The sequence below is a fragment of the Salmo salar genome, chromosome 01 (genome assembly GCF_965601325.2).
Source record: "Salmo salar chromosome 01, fSalSal1, whole genome shotgun sequence".
NCBI classification, from domain to species: Eukaryota; Metazoa; Chordata; class Actinopteri; order Salmoniformes; family Salmonidae; genus Salmo; species Salmo salar.
The window spans coordinates 112,839,945-112,865,948 of NC_138291.1; the positions used below are offsets into that span (position 1 = coordinate 112,839,945).

The window sequence follows — 26,004 nt, forward strand, 5'->3', positions numbered from 1 at the left end:
ATGATGGAGAGATGTTGATGAGTCTACAGCAGGGAGAAGAGACAATGATGGAGAGATGTTGATTAGAGTCTACAGCAGGGAGAAGAGACAATGATGGAGAGATGTTGATGAAAGAGTCTACAGCAGGGAGAAGAGACATAATGATGGAGAGATGATGAGAGTCTACAGCAGGGAGAAGAGACATAATGATGGAGAGATGTTGATTAAAGAGTCTACAGCAGGGAGAAGAGACAATGATGGAGAGACGATGAGAGTCTACAGCATGGAGAAGAGACAATGATGGAGAGATGTTGATGAGAGTCTACAGCAGGGAGAAGAGACATAATGATGGAGAGATGTTGATGAAAGAGTCTACAGCAGGGAGAAGAGACAATGATGGAGAGCTGTTGATGAGTCTACAGCAGGGAGAAGAGACATAATGATGGAGAGATGATGAGAGTCTACAGCAGGGAGAAGAGACATAATGATGGAGAGATGATGAGAGTCTACAGCAGGGAGAAGAGACATAATGATGGAGAGATGATGAGTCTACAGCAGAGAGAAGAGACATAATGATGGAGAGATGTTGATGAGAGTCTACAGCAGGGAGAAGAGACATAATGATGGAGAGATGTTGATGAGAGTCTACAGCAGGGAGAAGAGACATAATGATGGAGAGATGTTGATGAGAGTCTACAGCAGGGAGAAGAGACATAATGATGGAGAGATGTTGATGAGTCTACAGCAGGGAGAAGAGACATAATGATGGAGAGATGTTGATGAGAGTCTACAGCAGGGAGAAGAGACATAATGATGGAGAGATGTTGATGAGTCTACGGCAGGGAGAAGAGACATAATGATGGAGAGATGATGAGAGTCTACAGCAGGGAGAAGAGACATAATGATGGAGAGATGTTGATGAGTCTACAGCAGGGAGATGAGACATAATGATGGAGAGATGATGATGAGTCTACAGCAGGGAGATGAGACATAATGATGGAGAGATGTTGATGAGAGTCTACAGCAGGGAGAAGAGACATAATGATGGAGAGATGTTGATGAGAGTCTACAGCAGGGAGAAGAGACATAATGATGGAGAGATGTTGATGAGAGTCTACAGCAGGGAGAAGAGACATAATGATGGAGAGATGTTGATGAGAGTCTACAGCAGGGAGAAGAGACATAATGATGGAGAGATGTTGATGAGAGTCTACAGCAGGGAGAAGAGACATAATGATGGAGAGATGTTGATGAGTCTACAGCAGGGAGATGAGACATAATGATGGAGAGATGAGTCTACAGCAGGGAGATGAGACATAATGATGGAGAGATGAGTCTACAGCAGGGAGAAGAGACATAATGATGGAGAGATGAGTCTACAGCAGGGAGAAGAGACATAATGATGGAGAGATGATGAGAGTCTACAGCAGGGAGAAGAGACATAATGATGGAGAGATGATGAGAGTCTACAGCAGGGAGAAGAGACATAATGATGGAGAGATGTTGATGAGCCTACAGCAGGGAGAAGAGACAATGATGGAGAGATGTTGATGAGAGTCTACAGCAGGGAGAAGAGACATAATGATGGAGAGATGTTGATGAGTCTACAGCAGGGAGAAGAGACATGATGAGAAAAGGATTTAAGGGCATTACCATTACACTAACTAATTTACCTTAACCAGGGGTAGGGAAACTAGATTCAGCCCTGGGGGCTGATTTTTGTCAGAGTGAATGGTCGGGGGGGCTGGAATATAATTATAATAATTTTGAACACTGCAAATTGACAACTAAGACCCCAAATAATATCATACCTTGAACACGTCTATTTTTTTCTTCATTCGTTGGAATACTTGGGAACAGATTTCCTAAATTAAAATATTTTTTTTGCTCAATTCCTGTTGATTTTACAGTCATTTAAAAAAAAAAGAATAATGTTGCAGGCCGGTTTTGGCCCGCGGGCAGCCTGTCGCCGACCCCAGTCTTAAACCCATGGGCTGGTTTCCCGGACAGACTAAGCTTTTGAAATCTGTGGAGAATCTCCATTGAGCATAGTTTTCTGTCCTGGACTATAAACTATACTGTACATCCTACCATAAACAGATAATGAAAGAGCCTAAAGCAGGGAAAAAATGAAATAAGGCAATTATAATGGCTATATTAGCATACAGGTCAGCTACAGGTCAGTACTACCCCTAATAATCAATATAACAAACGTTAAGAGTATAGCCTAGCTGTTCCCATGACAACAGCGCTCTAAAGGCCAATAAAATCAGAGCGAATCAGGAAGTCTTAGTTGAAGTGAATAAGAACCAGTTAGTCCTTATTATTAGAAGCGGGTACAAGCAGAGCTCCTGACATGTGATTAATGCATGTGTGTGTGTGACCGTGTGTGTGACCGTGTGTGTGTGGTAAAGGCAGCATTTAAACCTCCGCGGCTGGCTAGTTGACCTACGTTTGGAGCCACACAGAGCCATAATCAGAGGACTGGTTAGTTGACCTACCTTTGGAGCCACACAGAGCCATAATCAGAGGACTGTTGGTTTTGTCCAGTTCTCTGAGGCAGGCGCTGCCGGCATGGTCTCTGATAACAGATAGCTCCTTCAGGATGAGGGCCTGTTGAGAGACACATCATTATCACTCTAAACCACAGATAATAGATAAACCTCCAAAACCGACCCACCATTAAAAAAGAAAGTGCTATCTCTCCTCCTCACATCAGTCTGAAGCAGAGATGATGAGCTACCTGCTTTCAAAAGGCCACCAGACTAAAGTAGCTGGTCTAGAAGGAGCGCCAGACACCAGCCAGACAATAGATACAGTAGCTGGTCTAGAAGGAGCGCCAGACAGCCAGACAATAGATACAGTAGCTGGTCTAGAAGGAGCGCCAGACACCAGCCAGACAATAGATACAGTAGCTGGTCTAGAAGGAGCGCCAGACACCAGCCAGACAATAGATACAGTAGCTGGTCTAGAAGGAGCGCCAGACACCAGCCAGACAATAGATACAGTAGCTGGTCTAGAAGGAGCGCCAGACACCAGCCAGACAATAGATACAGTAGCTGGTCTAGAAGGAGCGCCAGACAGCCAGACAATAGATACAGTAGCTGGTCTAGAAGGAGCGCCAGACACCAGCCAGACAATAGATACAGTAGCTGGTCTAGAAGGAGCGCCAGACACCAGCCAGACAATAGATACAGTAGCTGGTCTAGAAGGAGCGCCAGACACCAGCCAGACAATAGATACAGTAGCTGGTCTAGAAGGAGCGCCAGACACCAGCCAGACAATAGACACAGTAGCTGGTCTAGAAGGAGCGCCAGACACCAGCCAGACAATAGATACAGTAGCTGGTCTAGAAGGAGCGCCAGACATCAGCCAGACAATAGATACAGTAGCTGGTCTAGAAGGAGCGCCAGACACCAGCCAGACAATAGATACAGTAGCTGGTCTAGAAGGAGCGCCAGACACCAGCCAGACAATAGACACAGTAGCTGGTCTAGAAGGAGCGCCAGACACCAGCCAGACAATAGATACAGTAGCTGGTCTAGAAGGAGCGCCAGACATCAGCCAGACAATAGACAAAGCTCATGGGGATACCAGAAATATCAGCTGGTTTAAGGGGGGTGTTTGATTTGGGGATACCAGAAATATCAGCTGGTTTAAGGGGGGTGTTTAATTTGGGGATACCAGAAATATCAGCTCGTTTAAGGGCGATGTTTGATTTGGGGATACCAGAAATATCAGCTAGTTTAAGGGCGGTGTTTGATTTGGGGATACCAGAAATATCAGCTAGTTTAAGGGCGGTGTTTGATTTGGGGATACCAGAAATATCAGCTGGTTTAAGGGGGGTGTTTGATTTGGGGATACCAGAAATATCAGCTGGTTTAAGGGGGGTTTTTGATTTGGGGATACCAGAAATATCAGGTATTTTAAGGGGGGTGTTTGATTTGGGGATACCAGAAATATCAGGTAGTTTAAGGGGGGTGTTTGATTTGTGGATACCAGAAATATCAGGTAGTTTAAGGGGGGTGGGGGATTGATTCAGTTTGGACCAAGCTTGAGGTAAAGACAGAGACAGGCCTCAGGTGAAAGGAGACGTCATCATCGTGCTTAACTATATCCTTTTGCAAAAAACACCACTGAAAGGCTCCAGTTGACTTCAGAAATGTAAAAGGCTACTAATCTGATTGGTTATCTTGTGTTTATAGTATCTCCATGGTCTCCTCATCAGTGAATCCTGCAACATCAAATTGAGAAAAGTGACTAAGCTAAGAGTTATCTAGTCTAGGGTGTACCTCCAGCGTCTCCTCAGCCGTGCAGCCTGGCTGTTGCTGCAGTTTGCCAGTCTTCAGTGCCTCGATGTACTCGTCACACTTGGCATAGCCTCCATCCAGCAGGTCCTGTTTGGCCTTCAACAGACCCTGGCCTGGGGTCACGTCACCAATACCGATGGAGAAACCCCGATTGGCTGCAAGGGTTTATAACGGTCATGTTCAGTAGGGCACACTGTAGCCAAATGCGGTGCAACGGGAAAACTAAAACGAGCAAACTAAAACAAGCATTGTAAAGTATGAGAACGCCGTTAGTATTGAGCATGTTCAAAGCATTATCATAAAGGGATGTAAACCTACAGTATATTACCACTATATAGCATTATATCACAGTACAGCATGTTCAAAGCATTATCATAAAGGGATGTAAACCTACAGTACATTACCACTATATAGCATTATATCACAGTACAGCATGTTCAAAGCATTATCATAAAGGGATGTAAACCTACAGTACATTACCACTATATAGCATTATATCACAGTACAGCATCAGTATACTGCAGTTCAGTAAAGCATCTTTGAAGTATTAACAGTAGAGAACATGTCAGTACGGGCGGCGGTGGACGTACAGAGGTATGTAGGCGCGATGCGGGCCAGGCGAGACATGGCGTTGGCTGCCTCCAGCTGCCCCCAGTCTCTCAGCAGGATGTAGAATATGTTCTTCTTGGAGCCAGAGCCCAACGTGCCCTTATCCATGGTACCACACATCAACTCACTGTTCTGGATCACCACGACTGACAGAGAGAGAAACAGAGAGAGAGAGAGACAGAGAGAGAGACAGAGAGACAGAGACAAAGAGAGAGAGACAGAGACAAAGAGAGAGAGAGAGACAGAGACAAAGAGAGAGAGAGAGACAGAGACAAAGAGAGAGAGAGACAGAGACAAAGAGAGAGAGAGACAGAGAGAGAGACAAAGAGAGACAGAGAGAGAGACAGAGAGAGAGAGAGACAGAGAGAGAGAGAGAGAGAGAGAGAGAGACAGAGAGAGAGAGAGAGACAGAGAGACAGAGAGAGAGACAGAGAGAGAGAGACAGAGAGAGAGACAGAGAGAGAGACAGAGAGAGAGACAGAGAGAGAGACAGAGAGAGAGAGAGACAAAGAGAGAGAGACAAAGAGAGAGAGACAAAGAGACAGAGTCATAGTTTTGGAATAATGAATCAGAATAGTTGAATCTGATTATAGTAATACAATTATATTTCGATCTGAATAATTGAATCAGATGATATGTATTGTATGGATGAAGACACTAGAGAGGCATGAGGAGGAACTCACAGGAGTCGTTGCTGCAGAGGTCCTCTCCTTTGCCACTGTACTGTTTCCCCTTGGTCCTCAGGTTGGCCTTGACTGGACAGGCCTTACTGGGCTTCAGGATCAGACCAAAGATCTGCTTCCCTGTCCACAGAGTCATGGGCTAACAACAGACAACAGAGTCATGGGCTAACAACAGACAACAGAGTCATGGGCTAACAACAGACAACAGAGTGATGGGCTAACAACAGACAACAGAGTGATGGGCTAACAACAGACAACAGAGTCATGGGCTAACAACAGACAACAGAGTCATGGGCTAACAACAGACAACAGAGTCATGGGCTAACAACAGACAACAGAGTCATGGGCTAACAACAGACAACAGAGTCATGGGCTAACAACAGACAACAGAGTCATTCATGGCGGACTGGCAACAGAGTCATTCATGGCGGACTGGCAACAGAGTCATTCATGGCGGACTGGCAACAGAGTCATTCATGGCGGACTGGCAACAGAGTCATTCATGGCGGACTGGCAACAGAGTCATTCATGGCAGACTGGCAACAGAGTCATTCATGGCAGACTGGCAACAGAGTCATTCATGGCGGACTGGCAACAGAGTCATTCATGGCGGACTGGCAACAGAGTCATTCATGGCGGACTGGCAACAGAGTCATTCATGGCGGACTGGCAACAGAGTCATTCATGGCGGACTGGCAACAGTGTCATGGCGGACTGGCAACAGTGTCATGGCGGACTGGCAATACAGTCATGACGGACTGGCAATACAGTCATGACGGACTGACAACAGAGTCATGGCGGACTGTCAACAGAGTCATGGCGGACTGGCAACAGAGTCATTCATGACGGACTGGCAACAGAGTCATTCATGACGGACTGGCAACAGAGTCATGATGGACTGACAACAGAGTCATGATGGACTGACAACAGAGTCATGATGGACTGACAACAGAGTCATGATGGACTGACAACAGAGTCATGATGGACTGACAACAGAGTCATGATGGACTGACAACAGAGTCATGATGGACTGACAACAGAGTCATGATGGACTGACAACAGAGTCATGATGGACTGACAACAGAGTCATGATGGATTGACAACAGAGTCATGATGGACTGACAACAGAGTCATGATGGACTGGCAACAAAAAGACCAACACCCAAATAATTGACGAGTTGCGGACCACTGATATTTAACTAGTAAAGAAGGTCACACTGTATATGACTCCCAGTGACTTTCAGACCAACTGATATTTAACTAGTAAAGAATGTCACACTGTATATGACTCCCAGTGACTTTCAGACCAACTGATATTTAACTAGTAAAGAATGTCACACTGTATATGACTCCCAGTGACTTTCAGACCAACTGATATTTAACTAGTAAAGAATGTCACACTGTATATGACTCCCAGTGACTTTCAGACCAACTGATATTTAACTAGTAAAGAATGTCACACTGTATATGACTCCCAGTGACTTTCAGACCAACTGATATTTAACTAGTAAAGAATGTCACACTGTATATGACTCCCAGTGACTTTCAGACCAACTGATATTTAACTAGTAAGGAATGTCACACTGTATATGACTCCCAGTGACTTTCAGACCAACTGATATTTAACTAGTAAAGAAGGTCACACTGTATATGACTCCCAGTGACTTTCAGACCAACTGATATTTAACTAGTAAAGAATGTCACACTGTATATGACTCCCAGTGACTTTCAGACCAACTGATATTTAACTAGTAAAGAAGGTCACACTGTATATGACTCCCAGTGACTTTCAGACCAACTGATATTTAACTAGTAAAGAATGTCACACTGTATATGACTCCCAGTGACTTTCAGACCAACTGATATTTAACTAGTAAAGAATGTCACACTGTATATGACTCCCAGTGACTTTCAGACCAACTGATATTTAACTAGTAAAGAATGTCACACTGTATATGACTCCCAGTGACTTTCAGACCAACTGATATTTAACTAGTAAGGAATGTCACACTGTATATGACTCCCAGTGACTTTCAGACCAACTGATATTTAACTAGTAAAGAAGGTCACACTGTATATGACTCCCAGTGACTTTCAGACCAACTGATATTTAACTAGTAAAGAATGTCACACTGTATATGACTCCCAGTGACTTTCAGACCAACTGATATTTAACTAGTAAAGAATGTCACACTGTATATGACTCCCAGTGACTTTCAGACCAACTGATATTTAACTAGTAAAGAATGTCACACTGTATATGACTCCCAGTGACTTTCAGACCAACTGATATTTAACTAGTAAAGAAGGTCACACTGTATATGACTCCCAGTGACTTTCAGACCAACTGATATTTAACTACTAAAGAATGTCACACTGTATATGACTCCCAGTGACTTTTCTCCTCACGACAGAGAATAACAGATGTCAGCCCAAAATCCACTAAACAGTCCCATCATTCAGTTCAACCAACCGAGGAGAGCCGTACTGTACCTTGAGTATGGCAGGGTGTGGGAGAGCTATCTTGATCCTCTCATCCACCCCCACCAGGATAGAGGCCACTATCTGGCAGGCTTTAGACCTATCGAAGAAAGTGTCCTTCAGGGTCAACAGGTAGGCTCCTGTGAAGAAAGGCGAGAGAGGAGAAGAGTAGGGTGTTGAAATGTGGAGTGTGAAACATACAGATATTGTGCTCCTAACAAATAGCCTAAGAAATATTAGGCTACACTTTCTCCAAATATGATAAATACAGAGATGTCATTTTGATATTGCTACAAAATGTGACCGGATTCAGGATCGTAGGCATTTGACGCCATTTCCTACTTCACAGTAGAGACGTAAAGAAACTAAGAAGAATATATTATTATTTTTGTTGCAGATAAGCCTTCTTGAACATGTGAACTTTCATATGACTTATTACAAACATGTCTGGAATCCGTAAATATGAAAAAAAACAAGTTAAATTAAGGGCCTAGTTTAGCCAAGGAGAAAGCACTGAGCTCTATAGGGAGAAAGACAGGCTCCATGATTGGCTGATAATGGAGGGGGATAATAGAGAGCAGTGGAGCCTCAGTGAAATTATTTTTTAAAGTTGTCCATCTTAGATGAAACTATACTAAATATATTCACGACACCAAATAATTGTTTAAAATACACTGTTTTGCGATGATCTACAGTAACCTCAACAGCACTTTGTAAGGTAGCACCATGGTGTAGCCGGAGGACAGCTAGCTTCCGTTCTCCTCTGGATACATTGACTTCAATACAAAACCTAGGAGGATGGTAGGCCTCACCCACTTCCATAGACTTACACAGTAATTATGACAACTTCTAGAGGATGTCCTTTAACCTATCAGAACTTATGCAGCATGGACTTAACATCCACCCAATCAAAGGATCAGAGAATTAATCTAGTACTGAAAGGATAAGCTACAGCTTGCTAGCACTGCAGAGTATAAAATGTGGTGAATAGTTGACTCAGAGAGAAAGACAAAAGTTTGAACAAATTAATTTAGTTAATGAAGGAGAAGCAACAGAGAGAGAGAGAGCAATATTTAGTTGTATTTTTTTCACTTACACTTAGCTAGCGAATGCAGCTAGCTAGTTTAGCCTCCTCAAACACAGAGGGATGCCATGTTAGCTAGCTGGCTATGACAGTTCAACACTAGTCTAATTTCTCTCAACCTGTGCACCTACGTTGTAAACTTTCATTCACAGGCTAGGTTGTAGCAACCTCATGATGGGAACAGGGAACATTAGAGTATCATGTAGTAGCCTAAACCTATCGCTGTTGCATTGAGCTGGGTGAATGGAATATGAATGGCAGTCATCCAATATGCTGTAATAGAAATAAGGCCATGGTCATTAAAAATAAAAGTCGCCCTCCCTCATGTTAAACGTCACCGACTGCCACTGATAGAGAGACTACTTTCTGGAGGACAATGCCATGCTGACTCGTGAATTTACATGTGAATTGTTAAGTAAATGTGTGGGACTAAGGCTTAAGAGGGTGCGAACAATGCTGAATGGACGTAAAGAAACAAGTGTTCTCTAGAAATGGGGAAAACCATTCAAGGCCATTTTTCTCCTCATTATCTCCATATTGGGATAACAAGTTTATCAAACATCAAAGAAGCATAACTTTCCCATGTTTCATAATATACCATTTCAAAGCTCTGGGACTGTACTTTTATAAAACGTCCCAAAAAATATATATATTTGACATAAGCTCATCTTTCTGAATTCCGTTTCAAATGTCAAACCATAATGGATAATAAAGTCAGTATGAAGAATCCCATCAAGGTGTTGACTTAACAAGAGGTAAGTGTCCCAATCTGGATAAAAACAAGCAAAGCAGCTGTAAAACGAAGATGACATAGTTTTCATTTCAAGACAGATGAGACGAGCTGTGACAAAAACGATCAAATGCAATGAACAGATGGGAGCGCTCCAGGGAGACGTTTTCCATCATGTTGAACACATGATCACCAAGTCAAAACCTTTCTCTTTTCTCCCCTTAACAACCAGCAGTTTGAGACACTCACTAATACAGTGGTCAAAGCCCTCAATCATCTGACAAATTAGCCATTTGATTGGCTGTCAGGCCTTGCTGTGACAAACAATGATTGGCTATTGCTGTAACACAATGGCTGACCTGTCAGAAAGTCTTGAATAGCAGCAATCAGAGGCTCTCCGTTTCTGGGGGTCACCAGGTTGGCTTTGGTCTGGAGGGAAAGAGACCAAGAGAAATGAGAAAAGGATCGTTCAGTGTGAAATTAGACCCTCGGCTGTACAGGTTGTAGTTTAAACCTGGGCTTTGAGAGACTGAGTGACAGAGAGGAGAAGTGTAGGGGTGGACTGTGGGGCAGCCCTGTACAGCGTGTAGGGGGGCTGTACAGCGTGTAGGGGGGGCTGTACAGCGTGTAGGGGGGCTGAACAGCGTGTAGGGGTGTGAGGTGTGCTGCAGGAGTCTAAAGGTGAAGCAGGGCAGGTGACACTAACCCCCATCAGCACCAGGGCTTCAGCCTTGGCCTCCTCTGTCTGGGGAAGGTGAAGGTTCATCTCGTCCCCGTCAAAGTCAGCGTTGTACGGCGTGCACACACACTCGTTGAACCGGAACGTTCTGTGAGGCTTCACTTTGGCCTTCAGGACAGACAAAGATGAATACAATAATGATTTCATTGAGATCTGCCTGAAATAGACTTATCTTGATACATCTAAAACAGTAACAGCTACACAACAAGGCAGCTCTAAAACAGTAACAGCTACACGACAAGGCAGCTCTAAAACAGTAACAGCTACACGACAAGGCAGCTCTAAAACAGTAACAGCTACACGACAAGGCAGCTCTAAAACAGTAACAACTACACGACAAGGCAGCTCTAAAACAGTAACAACTACACGACAAGGCAGCTATAAAACAGACAACCCCAATATACATCACACAAAATCCCCAACTTGTAACAGGGAGGTTCTCTTCCTGCCTACAAGTTGACATGGAGTTTCCAGACTGAGAGCCGAAGTGAAGGACGGGTGTGTGATGTGGAGAGAGACAGAGCACTCACAATATGAGCCATGATGCTGAGTTTGTGTAGAGAGGGCTGTCGGTTGAAGAGGACGATGTCTCCATCGATCATGTGTCTCTCCACCACGTCTCCAAACCTCAGCTCCTGGGCCATCTTCTCTCGGTTCCCGTACTTCAGAAACCTGGAGACACACACACACACACACACACACACACACACACAGAATACTCTTAGAACATACACCTAAACATGTGGTTTCATACAAAGTTTCAGTTTAGTGGTAGGCCTGTAACCACAGTTTCAGTTTAGTGGTAGGCCTGTAACCACAGTTTCAGTTTAGTGGTAGGCCTGTAACCACAGTTTCAGTTTAGTGGTAGGCCTGTAACCACAGTTTCAGTTTAGTGGTAGGCCTGTAACCACAGTTTCAGTTAAGTGGTAGGCCTGTAACCACAGTTTCAGTTTAGTGGTAGGCCTGTAACCACAGTTTCGGTTTAGTGGTAGGCCTATAACCAGCAGGGGCGGCAGGTAGCCTAGTGTAGAGCATTGGGCCAGTAACCCGAAAGGTTGCTGGATCGAATCCCTGAGCTCACAAGGTACAAATCTGTCGTTCTGCCCCTGAGCAAGGCAGTTAACCCACTGTTCCCCGGGCGTCGAAGACGTGGATGTCGATTAAGGCAGCCCCCACTCACCTCTCTGATTCAGAGGGGTTGGGTTAAATAAGGATGACACATTTTAGATGAAGGCATTCAGTTGTACAACTGACTAGGTATCCCCCTTTCCCTCTTTCCCTAACCACAGTTTCAGTTTAGTGGTAGGCCTATAACCAAAAGGATGACGGACCCAACCAACAACCAAATGATTGTGATAATGTGGTTGTTTTAGCTAATTTAGTTGACACTGGATAAGAGCATCTATTAAAAAGGGGATACTTCAGGACAATGAGGCCCTTTATCTACCTACCCAGAGTCAGATGAACTGGTGTCCCAGTAAACAGACATTAAAATGGTCCCAACGAGCTCATCTGACTGAGGAAGTACCTAAAGGGCCTCAAGACAAAGTATCCCTTTAAAACAACTAAAATGTCTTAAAAGAAAGAAAGATACTGTATATATGCTTCTAATAAGTGAATGGGTAAACCTCACCAACGTTTTGGCATGTAGTGCCTCCAACATTTTGGGGTGTGGATCAGCTCATGCTTTTTAACTGACTAAACAATGTCCAATAGAACGGTCCTGACCTCTTCATCTGCGTGTGTCGTTGCTGGATGAAGTTGGCTCCAGGATGGACCTCAGGACCGCTACGCACCAGCTTCCTCAGCATCTCCAAGTTGGCCTTGTTCACCTTGGGGCACAACAACTTAGAGGTCACAGGTCATACAACAGGACAGTGAAGAGACACTGTGCATGTTACTTCTCAATGGTAAAGACAGCTGGAAAAGGCACTCAAAACTCCCTTGTGATCCATCCTGATTTGTGAAGCATCTATGTAGTGCTTATAAACTATTGATGTATTCTTATTAAGCCAGTCTAACGATTAAAATAATTAGAGTTAATGGAATTAGTTAAATCGCGATTCATTGCAATTTTATAATTTGCTCCAATTTGGACTTCATTAAAAAGCAGAACATTGAGTTACTATTAAACCCAAAATAGTCTGGATCAAAATGTTTTAAAGGCATTTTCACCATAAACAACACAAACGTCTCTGTAACATACAAGCTGTTCATGATCCCAAAGGTTCAGGAGGCCTACTCCCTCCTATCAATAATATTGAAGCTGAACTGATCCATGGTCTTCATCATGAACTAGTCACAAGCTGCTGCTACTACAATTGGGATCATTAAGTATTTTGACCTGTGAACTACAACAGAAACAGTAGTTATATGGAATGGATGTCCTGTCCTGATTAAAATCATTGTGGGAAGTTAGATGAATCAAGAGGCATTCAGCCATGGCATTGTAAACAATATTTTGGCTAGCTAGCTAACGTTAGCATAACTAGTTCGCTACTTCTGTACAAATTCATGTTTTTTTGCTGTCATCTAAAGAAATGCCTGGGAACATGTTTATGGTAGAAGTATCTGTACGGTTTCCTTCAAAACTGTTCCTCAAAGCTGTGTGCATAGCGCACCACAATGGAGACAGACAGCGCTACTGAGACCGAGTGCACACTGACAGTACACAGCATAGAGTATGTTGCGCTTCAAAGGGTCCTCGCTGAAACACGTGCACTTAAAAAGGGTCGCGCGGGGTTAAGAAATGGAGAAGCGATTAAAAACGTCAAAGAAATTAACAGCATTAAAAAGGTTTGCGCTTTAACGTGGACAGCCCTAATTCTTATAAAGCCTTTATAAGTTGTAGTTAAAGTGTGGCCAATAAGATTCTTACCTTCTCCGGGTAGGTCAGGATTTTGGCTACGTGCACAGGGACAGCCACCTCATCGATCCGCAGGTTGGGGTCCGGAGAGATGACCGTTCTCCCAGAGAAATCCACTCTCTTCCCCGAGAGGTTTCCACGGAATCGCCCTGAGAGAGACACCACGAACCATCAATAACTGAGTGTCTCCAAATTCTTATCAATCCAAAGGCAGCAGTGGAGAATAACATTCCACTCTATAATTTGTGATTAAATGGCTCTACAATCAACTAGGATACTTCCTGTTTCTGAGTCAGCTGTGTAAATAAACTAAATTGTTTATGACAAAAGACATGACATTCACATGAATTCAGTGTCAACTATCAATAAATACGATGGTGAGAGTGACCACAGAACTAGACATCAGAATAGACAACAGGTAACTATGAAATAATTAGAAATCACTATTTATATGAGCGAGACCTTGTTTGCCCTTGAGTCTCTGAACGAAGCCTCTGGTCCACTTCTTAGGGGCCATGTTGAGGGGGATGCCAGAGAGCTCACTGTTGATGTAGAGAGCACATTGCAGCTGGAGGAAGTCCCAGTCCTCCATGATCATCTGGGTCTTGGCCCCTGACATACGGTGCTGTGGGACGGCATGGGAGGCAGGCAGAACAACTCATTCATCACTCAACATTCATTAGACAACAATAACAACAACATCAAACCACATTGTCTAATGTGAATTGGAAATTGTAACTTATTTCTGTCTTGTGTTATTGCTTTCATAAAAAGGCCCAGAGATTTTCCTCAGCTGACCAACTAGTTAGTAATAGCCTACTGGGGCCCAGAGGTTTTCCTGGTCAGTTCATGGAAAAACTCCCGGGCCGATTAATAAAACAATTAATCACAAATTCATTGACACTTCCTGCTACTGTCCCAATCCCATGATGCCCACCTTCTCTATGACATCATACATGACTAAAATGTAAATGTAATGTACCCACCTTCTTGATGACATCATTGAGGAAGATGATCTCTGTGAGCTTCATGGTGAGGTCATCCTCGTTAGTACCTGACTTGAGGTCTGAGATGACAGAGGGGCGGATGCAGAGTGGGGGTACCAGCAGACGGGTGAGGATGAGGTCTGCAGGCTTACCTGCCTCAGGGTTCATCAGGAGCAGGGGAATGTCCTCCGCTGGAATCCTCCTGAACAGGTTCAACACCACCAGAGGACTCAGGTTCTCCTGGAAACCACAGGACATGAAGGTCAGTCAGCATTTAAAACCAGAAGGGCCAGTTTCCCGGATTCAGACAGACACATTTTGAAGAGGTTCAGTACCACTAGAGGACTCAGGTTCTCCGTCAGGGTGAAAGACATAATCGGTCAGCATTTAAAACCTGTGTGATCCAGTTGGTAAGAAGAGTGTTGCTCTAGTAATACCAGGGTTGTGGGTTCAATTCCAACAAGTATCCCATATACTAACCCTGTATGAACTCTGTACTGTAAGTCACTGCTAAGTGAAAAACAAACACAATCCATTAACCTCACATGACCTCTACAAAGTAGACATGTAAACTGTTAAAAGTTGCCTTCAACGTGACTCACCTGAACCCTGTTAAGCAAGCCCTAGTTGCCTTCAACGTGACTCACCTGAGCCCTGTTAAGCAAGCCCTAGTTGCCTTCAACGTGACTCACCTGAGCCCTGTTAAGCAAGCCCTAGTTGCCTTCACCATGACTCACCTGAGCCCTGTTAAGCAAGCCCTAGTTGCCTTCAACGTGACTCACCTGAGCCCTGTTAAGCAAGCCCTAGTTGCCTTCACTGTGACTCACCTGAGCCCTGTTAAGCAAGCCCTCCACTTCTTTGTTGTGTTCTATTGCGATATCGAATGAGTTGAGAAAGTCTGATACTACAGTGTCCACCACTTTCTTGGTTGTCTTGTATTTCTCATGGAGGATCTTCAGCAAGCCACACTTCTTCACTGGTCCTGTTAAATGGGAAGAACAAAGACATCATCAGTCACACCAACCACCACTTGGGCTATGCTTTCAACTCAACTAAATCCAACTCAATTCAAATATAACTTAATAATATGTATTTTGGCCCAAATGCCAAAATTGAACCATAAACAGTCAAAGAGTAAGCTATTGTTGATACCCTACCATTTAACGTGGAGCAATTGAGACACATTGTCCTTTTGCGGCATTTGTCGGATATCTTCTTCTTCATTCCTCGTTTCTGGAGGTACGCTAGGCCTGGCCTCTTCAACACATCCATAAACTGTAGTTTCTCCTCTTTGGTCAGCATGATGTGAGAACACGTCTTACAGATCATCTGGAGGAATACCACAATCACATGATGTTATAATGGAACAACATGAACAACAATCACATGATGTTATAATGGAACAACAATCACATGATGTTATAATGGGCTAATTTGAACAACAATAACATCATGTTATAATGGGCTAATTTGAACAACAACAACATTATGTCATAATGGGCTAATTTGAACAACAACATGATGTCACAATGGGCTAATTTGAACAACAACATGATGTCATAATGGGCTAATTTGAACAACAACAACATGATGTCATAATGGGCTAATTTGAACAACATGATGTTATAATGGGCTAATTTGAACAACAATAACAGTTATAATGGGCTAATTTGAACAACAACATGATGTTATAATGGGCTAATTTGAACAACAACAACATGATGTTATAATGGGCCAATTTGAACAACAACAACATGATGTTATAATGGGCCAATTTGAACAACAACAACATGATGTTATAATGGGCTAATTTGAACAACAACAACATGATGTTATAATGGGCTAATTTGAACAACAACAACATGATGTTATAATGGGCCAATTTGAACAACAACAACATGATGTTATAATGGGCCAATTTGAACAACAACAACATGATGTTATAATGGGCTAATTTGAACAACAACAACATGATGTTATAATGGGCCAATTTGAACAACAACAACATGATGTTATAATGGGCTAATTTGAACAACAACAACATGATGTTATAATGGGCCAATTTGAACAACAACAACATGATGTTATAATGGGCTAATTTGAACAACAATAACATAGTTATAATGGAACAACATGAACAACAATCACATGATGTTATAATGGAACAACATGATGTTATAATGAGCCAATTTGAACAACAATAACATGATGTTATAATGGAACAACAATCACATTGGGTGTTTCTCAATATGCATTTACTGTGTGCCACACTCTCATGCTCCAAAGATGTTCTATTGAGCATGTTCTTGTGAGGACGAGTGTGGAGAACACATAAAAAATTACATTTGAGAAGCACTCCCCCTACTGTATTACCTCACGCTGAGCTGCACTCCCCCTACTGTATTACCTCACGCTGAGCTGCACTCCCCCTACTGTATTACCTCACGCTGAGCTGCACTCCCTCTACTGTATTACCTCACGCTGAGCTGCACTCCCTCTACTGTATTACCTCACGCTGAGCTGCACTCCCCCTACTGTATTACCTCACGCTGAGCTGCACTCCCCCTACTGTATTACCTCACGCTGAGCTGCACTCCCCCTACTGTATTACCTCACGCTGAGCTGCACTCCCCCTACTGTATTACCTCACGCTGAGCAGCACTCAACCTACTGTATTACCTCACGCTGAGCAGCACTCCCCCTACTGTATTACCTTGTTGATTTGCACACACTGTTCATAGATTTTTCTATTTTTCTTTTCTATTGTGTTATTGACTGTACATTTGTTTATGTGTAACTCTGTGTTGTTGTTTTTGTCGCACTGCTTTGCTTTATCTTGGCCAGGTCGCAGTTGTAAATGAGAACTTGTTCTCAACTGGCCTACCTGGTTAAATAAAGGTGAAATAAATAAAAAATAAATATAAATGTTCTAATGGGCCAGCTTGAATAACAATCACATGGTGTTCTAATGGGCCAGCTTGAATAACAATCACATGATGTTCTATGTTCTATATGTTCTATGATTCCTCTCTGCCTCCTTCTTTCCACTCCTCTCCTCTTTTGACCTCACCCTCTCACCTTCCCCCCTACTCACAAGGCAGGCAATACGCTTGACCTCATCTTTACTAGATGCTGTTCTTCCACTAATCTCATTGCAACTCCCCTCCAAATCTCCGACCACTACCTTATATCCTTTTCCCTCTCGCTCTCATCCAACACTTCTCACTCTGCCCCTACTCGGATGGTATTGCGCCGTCCCAACCTTCGCTCTCTCTCTCCCGCTACTCTCTCCTCTTCCATCCTATCATCTCTTCCCTCTGCTCAAACCTTCTCCAACCTATCTCCTGATTCTGCCTCCTCAACCCTCCTCTCCTCCCTCTCTGCATCCTTTGATTTTCTCTGTCCCCTATCCTCCAGGCCGGCTCGGTCCTCCCCTCCTGCTCCGTGGCTCGACGACTCACTGCGAGCTCACAGAACAGGGCTCCGGGCAGCCGAGCGGAAATGGAGGAAAACTCGCCTCCCTGCGGACCTGGCATCCTTTCACTCCCTCCTCTCTACATTCTCCTCTTCTGTCTCTGCTGCTAAAGCCACTTTCTACCACTCTAAATTCCAAGCATCTGCCTCTAACCCTAGGAAGCTCTTTGCTACCTTCTCCTCCCTCCTGAATCCTCCCTCCCCCCCCCCCCCCTCCTCCCTCTCTGCGGATGACTTCGTCAACCATTTTGAAAAGAAGGTTGACGATATCCGATCCTCGTTTGCTAAGTCAAACGACACCGCTGGTCCTGCTCACACTGCCCTACCCTGTGCTTTGACCTCTTTCTCCCCTCTCTCTCCAGATGAAATCTCGTGTCTTGTGACGGCCGGCTGCCCAACAACCTGCCCACTTGACCCTATCCCCTCCTCTCTTCTCCAGACCATTTCCGGAGACCTTCTCCCCTACCTCACCTCGCTCATCAACTCATCCTTGACCGCTGGCTACGTCCCTTCCGTCTTCAAGAGAGCGAGAGTTGCACCCCTTCTGAAAAAACCTACACTCGATCCCTCCGATGTCAACAACTACAGACCAGTATCCCTTCTTTCTTTTCTCTCCAAAACTCTTGAACGTGCCGTCCTTGGCCAGCTCTCCTGTCATCTCTCTCAGAATGACCTTCTTGATCCTAATCAGTCAGGTTTCAAGACTGGGCATTCAACTGAGACTGCTCTTCTCTGTGTCACGGAGGCTCTCTGCACTGCTAAAGCTAACTCTCTCTCCTCTGCTCTCATCCTTCTAGACCTATCTGCTGCCTTTGATACTGTGAACCATCAGATCCTCCTCTCCACCCTCTCCGAGTTGGGCATCTCCGGCGCGGCCCACGCTTGGATTGCGTCCTACCTGACAGGTCGCTCCTACCAGGTGGCGTGGCGAGAATCTGTCTCCGCACCACGCGCTCTCACCACTGGTGTCCCCCAGGGCTCTGTTCTAGGCCCTCTCCTATTCTCGCTATACACCAAGTCACTTGGCTCTGTCATATCCTCACATGGTCTCTCCTATCATTGCTATGCAGACGACACACAATTAATCTTCTCCTTTCCCCCTTCTGATAACCAGGCGGCGAATCGCATCTCTGCATGTCTGTCAGACATATCAGTGTGGATGACGGATCACCACCTCAAGCTGAACCTCGGCAAGACGGAGCTGCTCTTCCTCCCGGGGAAGGACTGCCCGTTCCATGATCTCGCCATCACGGTTGACAACTCCCTTGTGTCCTCCTCCCAGAGTGCTAAGAACCTTGGCGTGATCCTGGACAACACCCTGTCGTTCTCCACTAACATCAAGGCGGTGACCCGATCCTGTAGGTTCATGCTCTACAACATTCGCAGAGTGCGACCCTGCCTCACACAGGAAGCGGCGCAGGTCCTAATCCAGGCACTTGTTATCTCCCGTCTGGATTACTGCAACTCGCTGTTGGCTGGGCTCCCTGCCTGTGCCATTAAACCCCTACAACTCATCCAGAACGCCGCAGCCCGTCTGGTGTTCAACCTTCCCAAGTTCTCTCACGTCACCCCGCTCCTCCGCTCTCTCCACTGGCTTCCAGTTGAAGCTCGCATCCGCTATAAGACCATGGTGCTTGCCTACGGAGCTGTGAGGGGAACGGCACCTCCATACCTTCAGGCTCTGATCAGGCCCTACACCCAAACAAGGGCACTGCGTTCATCCACCTCTGGCCTGCTGGCCCCCCTACCTCTGAGGAAGCACAGTTCCCGCTCAGCCCAGTCAAAACTGTTCGCTGCTCTGGCACCCCAATGGTGGAACAAGCTCCCTCACGACGCCAGGACAGCGGAGTCAATCACCACCTTCCGGAGACACCTGAAACCCCACCTCTTTAAGGAATACCTGGGATAGGATAAAGTAATCCTTCTAACCCCCCCCCCCCTTAAAAGATTTAGATGCACTATTGTAAAGTGGTTGTTCCACTGGATATCATAAGGTGAATGCACCAATTTGTAAGTCGCTCTGGATAAGAGCGTCTGCTAAATGACTTAAATGTAAAATGTAAATGTAAACAATCACATGATGTTCTAATGGGCCAGCTTGAACAACAATCACATGATGTTCTACTGGGCCCGCTTGAATAACAATCACATGATGTTCTAATGGGCCAGCTTGAACAACAATCACATGATGTTCTAATGGGCCAGCTTGAATAACAATCACATGATGTTCTAATGGGCCAGCTTGAACAACAATCACATGATGTTCTAATGGGCCAGCTTCAATAACAATCACATGATGTTCTAACGGGCCAGCTTGAACAACAATCACATGGTGTTCTAATGGGCCAGCTTGAATAACAATCACATGATGTTCTAACGGGCCAGCTTGAACAACAATCACATGATGTTCTAATGGGGCCAGCTTGAACAACAATCACATGATGTTCTAATGGGGCCAGCTTGAACAACAATCACATGATGTTCTAATGGGCCAGCTTGAACAACAATCACATGGTGTTCTAATGGGCCAGCTTGAATAACAATCACATGATGTTCTAACGGGCCAGCTTGAACAACAATCACATGATGTTCTAATGGGCCAGCTTGAATAACAATCACATGATGTTCTAACGGGCCAGCTTGAACAACAATCACATGATGTTCTAATGGGCCAGCTTGAACAACAATCACATGATGTTCTAACGGGCCAGCTTGAACAACAATCACATGGTGTTCTAATGGGCCAGCTTGAATAACAATCACATGATGTTCTAACGGGCCAGCTTGAACAACAATCACATGATGTTCTAATGGGCCAGCTTGAACAACAATCACATGATGTTCTAACGGGCCAGCTTGAACAACAATCACATGATGTTCTAATGGGCCAGCTTGAACAACAATCACATAGCAAAAGAGTCAAAGAAGTAACTATGATAATTTAATCAGGATGATCAAGGTTGTGATGTAGGCTACTCAGTGTGCAGTACAGTAATGTCATATTTAGTTTGCTACATTGTACAGAGAGAGAAGATAAAGATATACAAATAACTGCCAAAATAAAGGAAACATCAACATAAAGTGGGCGTTGGGTGACCACGAGCCGCCAGAACAGCCTTTTCCTTGGCATAGATTCTACAAGTGTCTGGAACTCTATTAGAGGGATGCGACACCCTTCTACAAGAAATTCCATAATTTGGTGTTTTGTTGATGGTGGAGGAAAACGCTGTCTCAGGTGCCACTCCAGAATCTTCCGTAAGTGTTCAATTGGGTTGAGATCTGGTGACTGAGACACACCCTTTAAACCCTCTATGTTCCTTTGAGACCCCTCTTTCAAAGTCACTGAGATCTCTTCTTCTAGCCATGGTAGCCAAGATAATGGGCAACTGAGCATTTTTATACATGATCCTAAGCATGATGGGATGGTAATTGCTTAATTAACTCAGGAACCACACCTGTGTTGGAAGCACCTGCTTCTATATAGCCTACTTTGTATTCCTCAAAAACTCAAGTGTTTCCTTTATTTTGTCCGTTACTGTTATAGTGAACTTGCCTGTAGGATTCCAATGATGGCTTTGAAATAGCCCACATGAAAACAGGGCATCTCCAGATCCAGATATCCATAGTGTCCCAGACAGTCAGCCAGGTTCTTCCCACACGTCTCACATGGACGATCCTTCTCACTGGTGCCCTGGAATATAACATGACAGTTGGGTCAAAACCACCAATAGAGAATGCCAAGAGTTTGCAAAGCTGTTATAAAGGCAAAGGGATTGCTATTTGAAGAATCTCAAATGTAAAATATATTTTGATTTGTTTAAGACCGTTTTGGTTACTACATGATTCCATGTGTTATTTCAAAGCTGATGTCTTCACTATTATTCTACAATTTAGATAATAGTAAAAATAAAGAAAAACCTTTGAATAAGTAGGTGTTCTAAAACTTTTGACCGGTAGTGTACCATGTGATGGGTGGTGGTGTGTGTACGTGTGTGTGTATGTACACGTGTCAGCCCTACCATGCGATGATCCAGTACTCCGTATGGTAGAGGAGTATGGCTGGTGTCCTGGCTGTACAGGTTCTTACTGACCACTTGGATATGAGCCTGCTGTCTCATCTGCTCAGCCGACTTCATCCCAAAACAGATGTGGCTTCTGTTGACATAAATGGAATAAATAGCCAACTCAGCGTAGGGGTTAAATTAGACACTGGCTAGTAGGTCAACTAGCAAATAGGTCCTACCCAAGCAACAACTGCCTATGATAACAAGCTATAGTTTAGGGGTCAATTGGGAGTCATTTGTAAAGCATGGTCAGCATTGCCTTTCTGGATGTCTACTTGAGGCTACTTCGTCATGCTTTACCATGTACTTAGCAAGAGTGTCAGTTGTCATGGCAAGATGAGTTCGATATCCTGCCACATTAGCCAGGTAGGGATGTGATTCTTTGTTTAGCTAGCTAGCTTTCTAAAACGTGTTACCAGTATTGCTGACCCTGTTCAATCAATGATGCAATTGCAAAAAGCTAGCTAGCTATGAAAAGCAAGCTCATGTGACAAATTGCAAGCTGCTTTAGGCAATTATTTACGAACAATACTCATAGCTAGAGGGCTGGGGGAAATATGAATGGCTAATGGCTAACAGCAAGCTAGCTAACTAACTGGATATACTTACATTTTTTTGGCCACATCAGTCTCTCTAAACTGCTCTTTCACCATCGTGACTTCTGTTTGCCCCCGCCAACTTCCGGCAGAAATACAGATCTAGGATAAGATCCCGCACATAAACTGTTCTTTTCTACACTGTTGTTTTACACTAAACTTGATATACAGTCATCACACTGTCACTTGTCGTCCCCAATTCCCATGTTGTAGCTAGAAATGCTGCCACGGCAATGTGATACAACGTGAACCATGAATTCATATGACAACGACATGCACACATCCGGTTGAAGAGCGCCCCATGAACGAGAGGGAGGTTATCCATCAGCAACTGCCCTCCAGTGGGCTAAATCATTATCACATAAACACTGAGGAAACGGGTGCAGAAATACATTTCCACTAGATGTCACTCCTCGTAGCTACATGGATTAACAGATAATGTTACATGTATTAATGTTAATTAATACATGTTCCTTGTAGAATAGCCTAAATCTGTCTGAAAAGTTCATAATGTTAGACGTATGGACTTTTTTTTAACCTCCTCTAGTGCGGGAGAGGGGACACATGGGAGTTGTAGTTTTAAGCGGGAAGAAAAACTTAAAACAGTATACAATAATATAAGCCATTTAGCAAACACTTTTATCCAAAGCCACTTAGTCCTGTGTGGCTCAGTCCGTAGAACATGGCGCTTGCGAATGCCAAAAGTCATGGTTTCGAGTCCCGCGGGGACCACCCATTTGTAAGTGTACAATGCAACATGTCCTTTACATGACATAACAATAAGCCCTATGTTCCAGCGTAATTACCAATAGAGTAAGTTCACTACTATGTATTAAGCCTGTTATTACATGCAGTAAATCTACCACTTTAGGTTACATTTAAAAAATTAAAAAACAGAACTAGCAATGGTATGAGCTGTAATAAATGGTATCACAATTGTCAACCTCTTTATTAATTTTGTCCCTGTAGGGGGACACTTTTTTGGGCTGCGAATAACCTTTTTATAATGGTTATTTTTATAACCATCCGCCAACCAGGTCGACCAGGAAACAGAGGGTTCTTCATTACACTGTCAAAAAAACAAGTTACTGTATTTTTAGAGCTGAATTAAGGTTGTTGTGGAAAACTCGATCCAAAGATTTAGACAGAGACTAATTTAAGGTATAATAGTGAATCTTTAATACACGCAGCTGCAAGGTAGACCTGTCTCTGATCAGAGTCAGGGAAGGAGCTCCTTGGGGAGATAGTTTCAGGTCCCTCATATAGAAGAGGGGTGATAATGCAATCATAATGTTTACACAACAGGTCTTTGTCCAAGCAACAGTTCCAGAACACAATGGCCTTGTGTTAGGATGCAGACATAACAGGAGTCTATGAAATGCATAACATCACAGTTCAACACAGAATAGGGCATAAACCTTGTGAAGTTAGAACAGCTCACCCCAATTCTGTCACCACAAGGTGTTATTGCTGTACATTTACATTTTAGTCATTTAGCAGATGCTCTTATCCAGAGCAACTTACAGTAGTGAATGCATACATTTCATACATTCTTTTCTCCATACTGGCCCCCCATGGGAATCGAACCCACAACCCTGGCGTTGCAAACACCATGCTCTACCAACTGAGCCACACAGGACTCTGTAAGGGATAGCATGCTGCTGTATTTTGATTACCTGGGAGGCAACCTTACTTAGGGATTTGAACTCCCAACCTCGTGTTTGCTAGCGACCTGCATTTGCTGTTACACCAGCAGGTCTGTGAGTAAGACAGATATTTGTTGTTACACCAGCAGGTCTGTGGGTAATACAGAGATTGCTGCTTCTCCAGCAGGTCTGTGGGTAAGACTCTGTGGGTAAGACAGAGATTGCTGCTACACCTGCAGGTCTGTGGGTATGACAGAGATCGTTAAAAGATTAGAATAAAACATTGTTTAGCAGGTAATGACGTTGAAAGTCAACTGCAAAGAACTCCGGGGATGAAACTATTCTGCTATTTAGAACTTATTCAAGAAGAACCAATAGAGGATTCTGTCATTTGTCCCTATGGGGAATATCACGTTTTAGGTATGACCCAGACGCACACAGTGTCTAAGAAACAAAAGTTTATTTCAAAAACAGGGGAAGGCAAACGACAGGTCAAAGGCAGACGGGTCAATAATCCAGAATGGTGGGGCAAGGTATAGAATGTCAGGCAGTATCAGGGTCAGGGCAGGCAGAACGGTCAAAACCAGGAAGGACTAGAAAACATGAACAAGAACAGGCAGGAGCAGAGTAAAAAAATGCTGGTAGGTTTCACAAAACAAAACGAACTGGCAACAGACAAACAGAGAACACAGGTATAAATACACAGGGGATAATGGGCAACACCTGGAGGGGGGTGAAAGACAAGCACAAAGTCAGGTGAAACAGATTAGGGTGTGACAGGGAAACCCTTTTGGGTGCCACGTCAAACCCTTTGATTTATCCCTGTAGTAGGGAAACTCTTTTGAGTTCCATTTAGAACCCTCTCATGAGTAGGGCCTTACTTTTTGGACACTTTTAGAGGCATTTCGCTTTTACCAGTATTTCCAGCATTATCCACTAGGGTTACTGCAGGTAGAAAATCCTAGGAAATGTTATTTAATCCTTTAACTGTCACTTCTTGAAAAACACCTTAAAATCCTACTACTTACAACTCTCGACAATATTACATAAATTACTTTAGATATGATTCAATGGCTTTTATTGTAGTGGTCTGGGTGTAGCTGGTGCAGAGGAGTCAGGCACAGGACAGCAGAGATGAGTAACACAAGTAACTTTACTCAAATATTCCAATAACATGTCATAATACCGAGCCCACAATAACGGACCGAACATACATACAGTGAGGGAAAAAAGTATTTGATCCCCTGCTGATTTTGTACATTTGCCCACTGACAAAGAAATTATCAGTCTATAATTTTAATGGTAGGTTTATTTGAACAGTGAGTGACAGAATAACAACAAAAAAATCCAGAAAAACGCATGTAAAAAATGTTATAAATTGATTTGCATTTTAATGAGGGAAATAAGTATTTGACCCCCCCTCAATCAGAAAGATTTCTGGCACCCAGGTGTCTTTTATACAGGTAACGAGCTGAGATTAGGAGCACACTCAAAGTGAGTGCTCCTAATCTCAATTTGTTACCTGTATAAAAGATACCTGTCCACAGAAGCAATCAATTAATCAGATTTCAAACTCTCCACCATGGCCAAGACCAAAGAGCTCTCCAAGGATGTCAGGGACAAGATTGTAGACCTCCACAAGGCTGGAATGGGCTAAAAGACCATCGCCAAGCAGCTTGGTGAGAAGGTGACAACAGTTGGTGCGATCATTCGCAAATGGAAGAAACACAAAAAACTGTCAATCTCCCTCGGCCTGC

General features: G+C 43.9%; 1 protein-coding gene across 2 annotated transcripts in view; it reads right to left on the bottom strand.

Moving 5' to 3' along the window:
- The window catches only part of LOC106577378 (polymerase (RNA) III (DNA directed) polypeptide A), a 111,909-nt gene extending 89,027 nt beyond the window's left edge, over positions 1-22,882 (bottom strand). For both annotated transcript variants that reach the window (XM_045687468.2, XM_045687464.2), the window contains exons 1-17: positions 22,615-22,882; positions 21,961-22,096; positions 21,495-21,632; positions 15,625-15,796; positions 15,295-15,449; positions 14,468-14,707; positions 13,944-14,106; positions 13,494-13,630; positions 12,344-12,447; positions 11,146-11,287; positions 10,583-10,723; positions 10,236-10,305; positions 8,075-8,202; positions 5,582-5,720; positions 4,880-5,044; positions 4,272-4,444; positions 2,481-2,592 (exon numbers count right to left, since the gene is read on the bottom strand). In XM_045687468.2, coding sequence (XP_045543424.1) covers positions 2,481-2,592; positions 4,272-4,444; positions 4,880-5,044; positions 5,582-5,720; positions 8,075-8,202; positions 10,236-10,305; positions 10,583-10,723; positions 11,146-11,287; positions 12,344-12,447; positions 13,494-13,630; positions 13,944-14,106; positions 14,468-14,707; positions 15,295-15,449; positions 15,625-15,796; positions 21,495-21,632; positions 21,961-22,096; positions 22,615-22,658 — 2,359 coding nt within the window. In that variant the 5' untranslated portion in view covers positions 22,659-22,882. The remainder of the gene's footprint in view (positions 1-2,480; positions 2,593-4,271; positions 4,445-4,879; positions 5,045-5,581; positions 5,721-8,074; positions 8,203-10,235; positions 10,306-10,582; positions 10,724-11,145; positions 11,288-12,343; positions 12,448-13,493; positions 13,631-13,943; positions 14,107-14,467; positions 14,708-15,294; positions 15,450-15,624; positions 15,797-21,494; positions 21,633-21,960; positions 22,097-22,614) is intronic.
- Positions 22,883-26,004: the final 3,122 nt, after the last annotated feature.